At 33.3% G+C, this 13,764-nt stretch overlaps 2 protein-coding genes across 2 annotated transcripts; both read left to right on the forward strand.

Annotated features, from left to right (window-relative positions):
* Positions 1–2,961, forward strand: LOC108204175 (G-type lectin S-receptor-like serine/threonine-protein kinase At4g27290). The gene is made up of 3 exons (XM_017373490.2): positions 1–1,234; positions 1,584–1,741; positions 2,674–2,961. The coding sequence occupies exons 1-3, from the start codon at positions 1–3 to the stop codon at positions 2,959–2,961; spliced, it is 1,680 nt and encodes a 559-aa protein (XP_017228979.2).
* Positions 2,962–7,676: 4,715 nt separating this feature from the next.
* Positions 7,677–10,132, forward strand: LOC108198290 (arogenate dehydratase/prephenate dehydratase 2, chloroplastic-like). The gene is made up of 9 exons (XM_064080073.1): positions 7,677–8,003; positions 8,156–8,248; positions 8,505–8,705; positions 8,924–9,088; positions 9,197–9,277; positions 9,363–9,455; positions 9,546–9,607; positions 9,749–9,827; positions 10,064–10,132. Exons 1-9 carry the CDS (start codon positions 7,677–7,679, stop codon positions 10,130–10,132), a joined length of 1,170 nt encoding a protein of 389 aa, XP_063936143.1.
* The last annotated feature ends 3,632 nt before the right edge of the window (positions 10,133–13,764 follow it).

Below are 13,764 nucleotides of genomic sequence, written 5' to 3' on the forward strand. Positions count from 1 at the left end.
ATGGCAAATGCAATTGATACTATAACTGTTAATCAAACCATTAGAGACGATGATAACAGCACCATCATGTCGGCTAAAGAAATTTTTCAAATTGGTTTCTTTACCCCTGGTAATTTAAAGAGTCGGTTCTTGGGCATATGGTACAAAAATATAGCCAATCTGAGTGTTGTCTGGGTTGCTAATAGAGACACGCCACTTGCTGATACATCAGGCGTGCTCATGTTTGACGCTAATGGAAATTTGGTACTCACTAATGGTGACAATAAAATAATTTGGTCATCCAACTCATCAAATACTGTGATGAGTCCTGTGGCGCAACTGTTAGATACAGGAAATCTTGTGATCAGGTATGCAAATGACAGTTATCCTGAAGATTTCCTCTGGCAGAGTTTTAATCACCTTGGTGATACTATTCTACCAGGCATGAAGTTTGGCTGGGACTTGGTGAAACACTTAGAAAGGTATCTCATATCCTGGAAAAGCCCGGATGATCCATCTCCAGGCAATTACACATATGGAGTCTATCTAAAAGGATATCCACAGCGAGTTGTATGGAAAGATTCAGCTATGAGATTCAGGTTTGGACCATGGAATGGTGTTCAGTTTGGTGGGAAGTCTAATTTGATGCAGAATATGGTTTTCACATATGATGTTGTGTCTGACGAAAAGGATTTGTATTACATGTTTAAACTTCTCAATAGTTCTGCTGCAATGAGAATGATCTTAAATTCAGACGGAGATCTAAAAATTCTTACCTGGACTAACAATATGCAAGGTTGGGATAACACTGTGACTCTACCAACAGATAAATGCGACGACTTTGCTTTATGTGGGGCATATGGTATTTGTAACATTATTGAGAAAACTTATGGACGTGACATCTGTGGGTGTTTGGATGGGTTTGAGCCAAAATTTTCAGAAAAATGGAGGTTAGCAGATCATTCTGATGGTTGTGTTCGCATATCTAAGTTGTTGTGTGGGAATGAAGATAGTTTTCAGAGTTACTCCAATCTCAAATTTCCAGACACTCAAAATTCATGGTTTGATCGAAGTCTGACCCTAGAGGAATGTGCAGCTAAGTGCTTGAAGAACTGTTCATGCACAGCATATGGAAATATCGATGTAAAAGAAGGTGGAAGTGGATGCTTATTGTGGTTCGGTGACCTGCTTGATATTAGAGAATATCTGGGAAATTTTCAAGATCTTTATGTAAGAAGGGCTGCTGGAGAATTAGGTGAGTAAAATTAGTCCACTTAATGTTTATAATATCAGTTCAGATTATTATTATGTTCTAAAATTTTATATGCACAGGAAGAAGCATGATTGGAAGAGCAAAGAAGCCGCTATGGATTATTATCATTGCTGTATTAGTTGTAACAATATTCCTAAGCCTGTTTATATCAACTGTGAATCGAAAACAAACTCTGAGAAAAAAAAGGTATGCCAATAATTTACTGATATTAGTAACTCTTTAGCTTCTCAGCACACCAGTGACTTTCATCATGTAGGAAAATATTGTAATTTGTTATATCTATATATGTCATTACAAGTATTTGAGTGTCGTTTTGTTCCCCATTTGTCAGGAAAACGTAGATTTAAGGTACAAGGTGAATCAACACATAATAGTGAGAAGAAAGGTCTGGAACTACCATTGTTTTACTTGGTAACAATTGCTGAAGCAACCAACAATTTCTCGGAAAACAATAAGCTTGGAGAGGGCGGCTTTGGACCTGTTTACATGGTAATTTTCTTGATTTACTTATGTTCTGATGAAACATATATTAAGAGTATTTTAGTAACGCAAAATGATCATTATGTTGTTGGAAAAGATACCAAGATAGTTATTTTAATTCACTAGCTAGTTTGAATTATACTCTGTCTAGAACAGAGTATTGTCATACAATCATTATATGATGTTAGATTCCATGCACACTATTGAATTTTTTTAGTAGAAGATATAAGTACTTTATTGTTAAGTGGGTGTCTAACCCAAGTCCCACGTCATAAACATAAAGAAGATTCGTCTTAATTATAACCCGTCAAAACAACTCCATTAATATGAGACCTTTTGGGAGGAGTCCAAAAACAAACTCGTCCGGGGTTGACCACGGGCGAGACGGACAATATCATACTAACATGGAGTTGATGGGTATGCACGGCCCAACACTTAACTCAGTTAAAAAAGTACTTTTACCTATGTAACTATGTAATAATTCTGCTAATGTGAATATGTAATAACTTAAAGTTGCGTTTTGATTTTTATGAAGAAAGCACAACTTGAAGTTGCATTTTCAGCTCAGTTGCGTTTCTATAAACACAACACGAAGTTGCGTTGAAGTGACAGTTGGGGTCATTTTTGCTGAAAATGACAATAGAGGTTTTTTGCTTCTAAATAGTGACATTGGAGGCCAACACCCAACTCAACCTCTAGCAAATAGTACTATAAATATTGAGTATTACTTTTGAACAAAGTGACTACAACTTATAAACTTTAGCATACTCCGTATTTGCTCTAATGATTCGATTTTAAGCTGGCTTATGGTTCTATTAATGAATCGATAAATGTCTACAATAAGCATTTAACAAGTGGATTGAACACTAAGACTTTTAGAATACTGCTAATATTTCATGATACAACATCTTTTAATGTATCATATTGAATTATTCATTTAGGCTTGGAGACTCTACAAAGAGGAAAAGTTTCTGGACATAATTGATGATGTGATCCTAGCGTGGTGCAATCACTTCGACGTGTATCGCACTATTCAAATTGCACTATTGTGTGTACAACCGTTCCCAGAAGACAGACCAAGCATGGCTGTGGTGTCTCTCATGTTAAGTAGTAAATGTGAGGTACCTGAGCCTAACCAGCCTGGTTTTTCCACAGAGAGTAAACTTCTTGATTCAGATTCTTCATCCTCTTTGATATCTGAACATTTTTGTTCAGAATTTAGTATCTGAGCTCCCTCTAGCTGGATTTCCTGGATTTCAAAATTTAGTAGTTATTTTGTTCAGATCAAAAATTTCAGTTTAAAATTAATAAGAATTTCTTCTGTGGCCAACTGATCGGTTAAAAGTTAGGGATGTATAATGGTAACCCCCGCTATCCCGGCTAGCAAAATTTTTGCATTATATATGCCGCATATAATTTTTATTTTTGTATAGTATAATTATAGTGAATTTAGCAAAAGTACCACTTTTTTTAAGTTTTTTTTAGAGTAAATGATACTTTGCACCCACTATGTTATACCGTTTTTTCGTTTTGGTCTTAAAGTATTTTTTTTTTTTTGCAGAACACAACCCATTGTTTTAATCTAGCTTCGATTTTCCCCCTTTGACCGCCTCCCGTTATATTTGGCCGTTAACTTTAACTGTGTGTGGGGGGGGGGTGTTATTGCTGTAATTTTCTAACTCTAACTGCTCTAATCGATGCTTATCCTCATTATAAACATAATAACCCTAAGACTTATACATAGTCAGACACACACACACACCCCCATATATATACATCTTTCTTGGTGAAAAATCCGTGGCTAGAAAGTGCTTCTGTAGGAAATGGGCGGCTCAACAAACGGCGTGGACCACCGCAAATGTTGGGCAAAGATTCTGGACATGTCCAGATCGATGTTGTAACTATTTTCGGTGGATAGATCCCCTTTGTGTGCACGTGCTCAAGCAATCATTCCTGGTCTTATAAGAAGGATTAACATTCTTGAGAGTGAAAAAAGAGATGGAGAGGCTTGCTGTTGGCGATGTAGGAAAAAATTTGGTTGTAGCAAGGCACAGTTGCTGCTACGATTTTACTATTTTTAAAATTTTTTGCAAAAATAATAAAGTTTTAGAAAATATTTGCAAAAATGATCTACAACTAGATATAACGAGATGCAACTTCAATTAATTAGCGGCGCATGAATTACAAGTATGGTTGCATGTGGTTGCAAACATTATTTTTGCAAATATTTTCAAAAATTTGATATTTTTTGCAGAATTTGAAAAGATATAGTATTTTTGCAAAAGATATTTTGGACTTGGGTATTTATAAGAAAACCTCTATATTATATTTCGACACTAAAATGGTTTATTCAGAAAAACAATTAAAGTAATTTACCTACGTATCTAAATTAAAGCGGAATATATATTAAATTAAAATCCAAATAAGTGCAAAATGCCATTGGATATGAGAATAAATATTATAAAATATATACCAGAAAATTCTAGTGAGTCCTTTGAATTCTAGAATTTACCTACGTATCTAGATATTTCTGTTGAATCCTATATAAAGCCTTTTACCAGATCATTTGTGATCAAGTACTTTCAAGCAATGCTTTTTATCTAAAATCCAGTACTTTTTTTAAATATTTGAGTTGTGTGAGTTTGAGTGCGATCTTGTCAAACAATATACACAGTACAATTTTGTTTGTAATTATTCAATTGGAAACACCAATTTAGGATTGTTATTCACTTAACATAATTGCTTTAATAGTGATCTGCGATGAGGGCTTGATTCTTTGATGGAGATAATTAATTCCTCTCATCTCATCAGAATAAGTAAATCTCATTTTAGGTTGAGTAATTAAAACTGTACAAGAGCTTGTGAGTATCAAATCGCTTATATCATATAGTCCAACTTGAATTAATTTAAATCGGCGTTTCCTCACTTCATTTGATGTTTGCCTAATAATTGGAGAATTCGGCCGAAATTGGGACAAACGAGGGAGAAACAGTCTGCCCTCCTAACATCTATTTTTGCTCCGTTTTCAGGTCGGTCTCAAATCGAGCTTTTAAGGGCTATTTCGAATTCGGCTACACGCTATATCCTAATGGGCCTCTCTTCCGTCAATCTCACCCTAACCCTAATGAGCTTATTAAGATGGGCCTCCAACATGAGAACTCCTTTTTTAATGTAACTAGTAATTAATTCTCCATTATCACATTATTTAACTTATTATTGTTCATCATACTTGCCATAATATTTGATGTTTATCGTAACACATTCATTTCTAGTATAATCATATCTTATTTTCATCGCTCATTCTCAATGGTCTCCATCTCAATTAATGTCATGCTCATACCTCTCCTAGACTACATGTAATATAATTAAATTCACCACAACTCCCTCAATATCTCTCACACAAATTAAGTTACCACAATAATAGTATACCAACAAGTTAAATGCTTTCATTATTTAGATTTTTGACACATTTCTTTGTTTTGTAAAATTCTCCTCTAATAAACTTACAAAGTTCTTGGTATTGAGATATAATTAAGTCGTCCCAACTATATTTTAAAATGTTTCACACATGGACACAGTTATATAAGATATATTATTATCCTAATAGATGGATAACTCGTTCATTATATTTTATTGAATTCAGCCAAAAGAAATTAATGTATAAAAATTTTAAACATTTCAATATAAATCGTATTAAAAAAAATTATGAGTTTAAAATGATTGTACAAAGTACGTGGATTTTTATTTCATTTAAATTTTGAATTGTTTTGGATATTAATAAATTTTTGATTAATAAAAAGTGAGAAGGTGGATTAAATACTTTGTATAAGAATATGGGATTAACCAAGTTCTCATGTATTAGAATGACGCAGTAGTGTTAGTGTGCCTTGACACGAGTATTGTTATTATGTTACCTTTGGATTTTTGCTACAAATTATAATTAAATTACTTTTATTTATAATTGTAGAAAACAATGAAGAAAATGCTCCACCGATTTGATTTTCGGCCTATTCTCCATTGACATACATTTTTGAGGTAACGTCTCTTCATATTTATGAAATCCATTGATTTTAGAGAAGATAAGAAATATTTTCTACATAGTACCAACGTTTTCCATGGATCTGGAGGTGTTTGCCTTGGAGATTCGGTTGTTAAGGCGGGGCATTGGACCGATCAATTTTAATGGGATACTGCATTAGTTTATGCATGACCATGGGATGGTCGCTTTTGACCCCTGTTTCAGTTACAATTTGAATCATAATTAACACAATACATCAAATTGTCATGAATAGAAATATCCATTTATCAATTGCTCGAGTTTAGACTCCTATATTATAAATGGTGGTTTGAATAAAATTTAAGTACATATATATAATATAATATGTATGTATACAAACTTGGATGGTAGATTAAAGAATGTTTGACCAAAACCGTACAATTATTCATAAATAATGATACATAATAATTAAATTTTAATAATGGTAAAAAATTTACTTAAATAATTGTAATTTAATAATAAAATAAATAGTTACAAATTTTAACAAAAGTAAAGTATTATTTGAGATTAATTATGTCCAAATATATCAGTTCTCTACCTCAGTCCACAATTATATATATACTATTAGTGAGTTCTCACATTCACGTTTTTCTTCCCCTTTTCACCCCCTGCTCACTATAGGTCTGATTTCACATTCACGCTTTTCTTCCCCTTTTCACCCCCTGCTCACAATAGGTCTGATTTCACATTCACGCTTTTCTTCCATCCCCTTTTCATCCCATTCTCACAAAAGGTCTGATTTTTTTGGGACTAATTTTCACCCCTCCATTGCAATTCCTCCCATAGATCCATTACTCAAATCAACCTCAAATCAGACATCCCTCAATAAATCAATTTCAACCGCAGTCTTATCAATTTATTTGATATTGGTCCATTGACATCAGTCCATCTTATACATTTCATTGCACTGTGAGTATGTAGATACCTTTACTTTAAAATTTATATTTTTTTTAGTTAATCTTCTCATTGTTTTTAATTATTTTTTCAATTCAAATGCAAATTAGATCCATTCCTCAAATCAGACATCCACATCTGATCAATCAATTTCTCAATTTATTTGATATTGTTCCATTGGCGTCCATCCGTCTAATACATTTTATTACACTATGAGTATGTAGATACATTTGCTTAAACTTTATAATTTTTAAAATAATTTTCCCAAGAATTCTAATTATTTTTGTCAATTCAAATGATAATCATGTAAATTTTGGTCAAGTGATTTTAAGATTATCCCCTCTATTTTGTTTTTTTTTCCCATAGTTTTAAGTATGAAGTATTAAATTTTTATTTTTGTCATCAAAGATTATATTGTCTTCTTTTTTATCCTAGTCAATATTTTAAAATTAAATAAAATTAATCAGTTATCAAATTTTTGGATTTAGCATTTTAAATATAATATAATATGTATAATTGTGATAATTGTGAATTTTTCATCTATAATTATTGATAAATCTCGTGAATTATTTCATTTTTTATAGATCTAAACAATATCATTAATTCATAAATTTACTTATTTCTTATCCATTTGAAAGTTTAAATTAATTATATTAAGTGATCTTCTTCTTCTATCACAATTCAGGACTTGCATTTTCTAATTTTAAATTTATCCCTTACAATTTGGACCGGTTGGTAGTTTTTCTAAATAAATAAGTATTATTTTTAAGTTATATATACGAATATAGATATAGATATGAATGTGTATGTATTTTTATATTGAAAGAGAGTATTTTTAATTAATTTGAAGTAGGATTTTGATCCATAAGATCTATGATGTTTTGAGCATTTTAATTCCTTCTTGAGATTTACTAATAAAATTGAATTAGGGATGGTAAGTTAAGATATGGTCAAGTGTATGATTTGTATTTCACTGTATAATTTCATAGGAAGATGTCAACTAGGGAAGTGGACATTGCATGGGAACATTGCACCCATGAGGGTGAAGGAAATAAGAAAAGGGCAAAGTGTAACTATTGCTCAAAGTTGGTATTGGGCATCAGCAGGTTTAAACAACACCTTGCTAGAGTAGGGCCAGATGTTACAGGTTGCCCTAATGTACCTGCACAAGTGTCCCATGAAACACTACAGAGGCTTGTCCAAAAGTTTGAGCAAAAGGCTGGCCAGGTTTCATTTGGAAGGGCACAATCAAGAGACCACCAACCAAATGCTAGTGGTATCCCAGTTTCCACCTTTCCCCACCTTAAAGTAGCTTATAAGGTATAATTACAACTTGTATGATGTAGCCATCACCACAAAACATATAATACACCAATACACACTATAATATCGAATATATTGATGCACTTGGACACACCAAATTAAGACTTTTAATTACTTAGCATAATTATTGCTTTGGTGGTGATATGCAGGGAATAATAGGAGCATGCAGTGAGGAAGCTGTACTTGCAGTTTATCCTGGCTGTCAGTTAGATCCATGCGAGACATCTGAGAATGCAGTGCAGGTTCTTCACATTTCTACTAATTACTACTTCAACGAACTGTTGCAGTTATTTTATCATCTTTACCCAATATATGTGTGAAGTAACTTAATTTTTACTCTTGAGATTAATAAGTAGGACATGATATCTTGGTAAAAATAAGAAATCATTTTAAGTTTATACCACCTTATATGATACATAATATTTCCCATGCATAGTCCAGCTCAGTTAATATACCAATACCCCGTTTCGTGATTTTCTTTTTAAATAAATAATGCAGGCAGTTGAATCTCATGGGGCTGACAGAGTAGTCATTCCCATAGAAAATTCATTCGGTGGGAGTTTTGCTGAAAATTACGATTTAATCAATTCTCACCAGCTGCACATTGTTGGTGAAGTTGAAGTATCCACCAACTTCTGCCTCCTAGCACGACCTGGCGTCAAACTAGAACAGTTGAAACGTGTTCTAGGACATCCACAGGTCAGCAATAATCTATGATGTGATGTCACAATTATATATCGTCTTATATAGTTCAATACTTCAATTTATCAATTGACAACTTGTTGCTCATCGGCAGGCACTTGGGCAAACCAAAACGTTCCTGGGCAACCTGGGTGTTGAAAAAGACATGATGATCCATATTATGCTCAGGTGATCTCCAGTTATCTAATTGTCATCCCGTTCAATATTTGTATCAGTCACCTTTGTTCCCTAAACCACATTGTTTGGTCCAGCTTATACTATCATATAAGCAAGAAACCACTGGTCTTGTAATTGGTACCGCCGAAGACCACACTGGTGTAATCGGAAGTGAAAAAGCTGTTGGATTATATAACTTGCACATAGTTGCAAGAGGAATCCAGGTAAAATTTCTTGAATCATCTGGTTTCCTTATTTACGTTTAGTCTAGGAGGTTATATTATATATGTTCATTAAATATGACATTTATAATATATGATTTCTTGGTGCAGGACGGGAATAAGGGAAGTATTACCCGTTTCTGGATACTAGCTAGAGATCCTATAGTTCCTACAAATGACGGGTCCTTCAAAGTATGTAGCGGAAAATTCTTTAAATTTTTCATCAGTAATTTCTTGTTTTAAATTTCCTATGCAAGTTCTTTGTGTTCCTTTTCAGACGAGCCTTGTATTCACTCTGCGAGAAAGCCCTAAAGATGTGCATAAAACCCTTTCAGTATTTGCAACCAGTAAAACATTAAAGCTCACAAAGGTAAGCATGCTACAAAGGAAACTAAATCAATTATGTGAAGCTAGTGAATATGTACAGGTTAAAAGTTGTTTCTCTTGGTCGTGGTTGTAGGTTGTGAGCAGCCCCAAAGAAATATACTACCGAATGTGGCTGATAGATCCACTGAAGGGTGAGTAAGTTGTATTTTTCTTAGTCCACTGTTTTCAGGATTCGAAGAAAATATATAATTTATTTGACATCTTTTTTTGTAACACTAACAGAATTAAACAGTTCGTAATTCGGCTTATATGTAACGGTCAAATTCATTAATGCAGGTGCTTTGATTATCTCTTTTATGTTGATTTTGAAGTCAGGGAAGAGTCAGATGTAGAGTATGTTGTCACAAAACTTAAGGTTTGGTTTACTCCACCTAAACACATTAAATTGGAAGACATATCATTGATCTTATTCGGTGTAAAAATGGCCCCTAACTTCGCACGGTAGGAATCACCGACCAGTTACCTACTTGTCCATAATAACAAATTTTGCTTCCACCCAGAAAATATAGAGCTCATAACCATGATGATCGGTATAAATCTCTCACATAGGTAAATTGTTATGGTAATCTGATTATATGTTAAATGTTACAGGATTTCGCTACATCGGTTCGTATACTTGGATCATATCCAATAATAGAAGTCAACAATGGTGCTCGATGACCGACTCGATTAATTGGCTACTTGACCAATTCAATATATTTTTGTAAATTAATTTGTTGATCTTATTTTCTTCTTGTTATTCAGACGTATATTACAATCTATTAAATTATTTTTTTTAAATACAAATTTATTTACATATAATAAAACTAAGAACAATAATGTTAAAGTGCGTTTTATTTTTTTTGAAGTTGTTTGACAAACAAATCCAAAACTAATACTCATTCCATGAAAAAAAACAAAAAAATTATCTCACTGCCAGCATGACAAAAAATTATATATAACCGCAAGAGCATGGTCTCTACTGTTTGTAGACGGACAAATGCGAGTTGTATGCTCAAGAACACATGTTCGATCAATTTTGGTTCAATTACCATCAGTTGTCTCCAAAGGTGAACATGCATGTGGATGTTTTAAAATAACTAATAAATATGACTAAATTAACACTAATTAAATTAACTAGAAAATAAAAGAGATTTAAATAAAAAACCTTCAACCACGAAAACAATTGTAGTATCTCACTTCGCCTCCCACTCTCCCCCTCTCACCCTAATAATATCGCAAATCTAATACTATACAATAATAATAATATCCGATCTTATATCTAATAATAAAAGTATTTTTAATATTTTATTCAGTATACAAATAGAGCTCCAAACGAAATAGGATTCTTCATCAAAATTCATAGCTTTCTTTTATCCTCGATTTACGGGCCTTTTCAATTGGATTGTTCTTATTACATCACCTCTCAATTAAATATAAATTCATACCTTCGTGTGGGCGGTAAGATCGTCGAAATACGACATCTGAAACTTAAGATATGGCAGAAATAGAGTTGAACTGTGTATAGCCTAATAACTCCAATTTCTCATTTAATTTAGCTCCCAAATAGCTACTTTTTTAAGTTGGACCACAAAGTTTTGAGGCATTTAGCTCCCAAATAGCTACTTTTTTAAGTTGGACCACAAAGTTTTGAGGCAGCTTCAAAAGTAAAATCTTGGAGAAAGTCAGTGGTTGAAGAATTGAAAATGATTGAGAAAAATCACAACTGAGACTTTGTAGAACGTCCTTAAAAAGACAATGTAGTTGGATTTAAATGAGTTTGTCACATAAGTATTCTTCTAAGGGAGTAGAACAAAGGTGGTTTTTCAATGTGTAAAAATGAATCAAACATCCTCTAATTTTTAAAAAGGATGATTATTTTATAGTAACGGGACTATTCTAAAGATAAAAGAGACAACATTAAAAATCATAATAATGGTTCAATGTGTATTTTTTGTACTCGCACTTTACATCAAATAAAAATTGGGTACTCGGGACTTTACTCTATATTTTGATATAGAGAACTGGTTGAAAAGTACATCTTAAGTTAATAAAGAAGTTCAACCAAATTAACACAATACATCAAATTGTCATGAATAGAAATATCCATTTATCAATTGCTCGAGTTTAGAATCCTATATTATAAATGGTGCTTTGAATAAAATTTAAGTACATATATCAATTGCTTGTAACTTTTTACCGTCGATATTATGCATATATATGATATATATATATATATATATATATATATATATATATATCATGATCTTCTTACCATCTGTCCTTCCCCACTCGCTTCCAGCTGAACGTCACCCGAGAGAGAATTTGTGCCTCTCATCATTTTGGCAACGATGGAAACTCTTCTAGAATCATGAGCAGTGATAGATGCGTGGTTCTTTTTAAAGCTCTTATCGTTGTTGTTCATGTTCAATTCTATAGAATTCTTATCTATAGAAGTGCCCCCCTGAAAATCTGAGAATATATAGTTATTTTTAGAAAATTTGCTTGGTGCCCCCCTAAGAATATATTCCTAGATCCGCCCTGATCAGACCTACATTAATTCGTAAGACCTGATGCTTTGAAGCACAGTAAGATCGCGGAAATGCCTAGAAAAGGTTAGTTTTCAAAACTCAGTGTTTTTTCAGTTGTTGGAAATTTATAGTTTTGTGGAGGTATTCAAGCTCTGCAATTGCCTTCTTGTCCGTAAAGGTCTCATTGAACAAGAAAATCATACTCCCCTTGTTCTTATACCCCTTGGTATCTCAGCATGTGTTGCCTTTATCTGTTATCGACGTGGGAACTCAAAACAGTTCCATGATCATGTCCTGGAATTGCAAGATAACCAGTATCTCAAGGTTTCATACCAAGATCTTATGAATTAAAAAGATGATATCTCTATGAAATTTGAAGCACGGTAGGCATTTCCACGATCATTCCCGGTATCTACGTACATTAATTCATATCAGCAATTAAATATATGTGCTGAATGTGTGTGTGTTTAAATAGATGAAAACATTTTAAAGTCTTAAAAATAGACAACCATCAGACCTACACAGATGGCAAGGATAAAAACAGAGCTTTGCTTGTCTAATTCTGTCTATAATATTTACACATCACTACAACAAAACAGGGTATTTACGACGGATAACTTACGACGGAACACCTTCGCGCCTCAACTTACAACGGAGAGTCTACAATCCGTCGTAACTTATTATGACGGAACACAAAACTGTCTTAAGTTCGTTATTTTATTATTTTTCACTGAATTGAAAAAAATTTAAATGTTCCGATTCCGAGTACGGTGTCGTTTTTATATTCCAAACTTACGATGACATATACGTTTCGTCGTAAGTTCCTTATTTAAATTGATTTCCTAAATAAAAAATAATAAAAAATGGTCCAGATCTGAAAGAATGCAGGCTTAATTTCTTCGTAACTTACGACGGAATACAGGCTTAATTTCCGTCGTAAAAAGGCTGATTTGTTGTAGTGCACTCGGTTTCGGTTTTCACGATGGTTGTCTTTTTGAGGAATCTACCTTAACTAGTATTGGCTGCTAGATGCTGGAAACTCACAGGAGATAAACAGTTAACTCTTACCCCGTAACTCCCCATCTCTACACACAAATTCTATGCCAAACCCAAAACCGCATGCTTTGAAGCACACTAGGCATGTGGCACATCTCCATGAACTACTGATGCAACACTTATAGGGAACAATATGCTGCCTCTTCTTGCAAGAACCATGACTCTACTCGCATGTTTGGCGCACAAGAATGCACCAAAAACATTAGTATCGAACACACTCTTGAAATCTTTTTTTTTTGCTAAATGGATATATATATATATATATATATATATATATATATATATATAAGAGAATATACAATAGATCAAGACGCTAGCCACAAAAATTTTCTATAAACAATCTCAGAGTATGAGATTATAGATAGAAAGAAGAAAGCTCACTGGCATGGGAAAAAAAGACCCCAATCATAGCCTATCGACTACCAACAAAGCAGCAACTAACTAAAAGATTTACAACAAATTAACCATGTACATATAATAGGCCTACTAGAAATGAGTCTAGATAACCAAGTAGAAGCTGCAGCCCTGCCACGCATATCACCCATGATTCCTGTTAGCAATTTCCTTGGACCAAAACTGCCTCCCCCATGAAGCCTTGCATTACGTTCCCTCCATAGATGATAAGAAAAAACTTGTAGATATAAAAGCAAAATCTGCCTCTGAGGTGCATCAGCTATAGCCAAAAAATAAAGAACCCAGCCCTTCCAATCCATAGAATAATCCATA

Source organism: Daucus carota, chromosome 6, assembly GCF_001625215.2.
Source record: "Daucus carota subsp. sativus chromosome 6, DH1 v3.0, whole genome shotgun sequence".
Classification (NCBI taxonomy): domain Eukaryota; kingdom Viridiplantae; phylum Streptophyta; class Magnoliopsida; order Apiales; family Apiaceae; genus Daucus; species Daucus carota.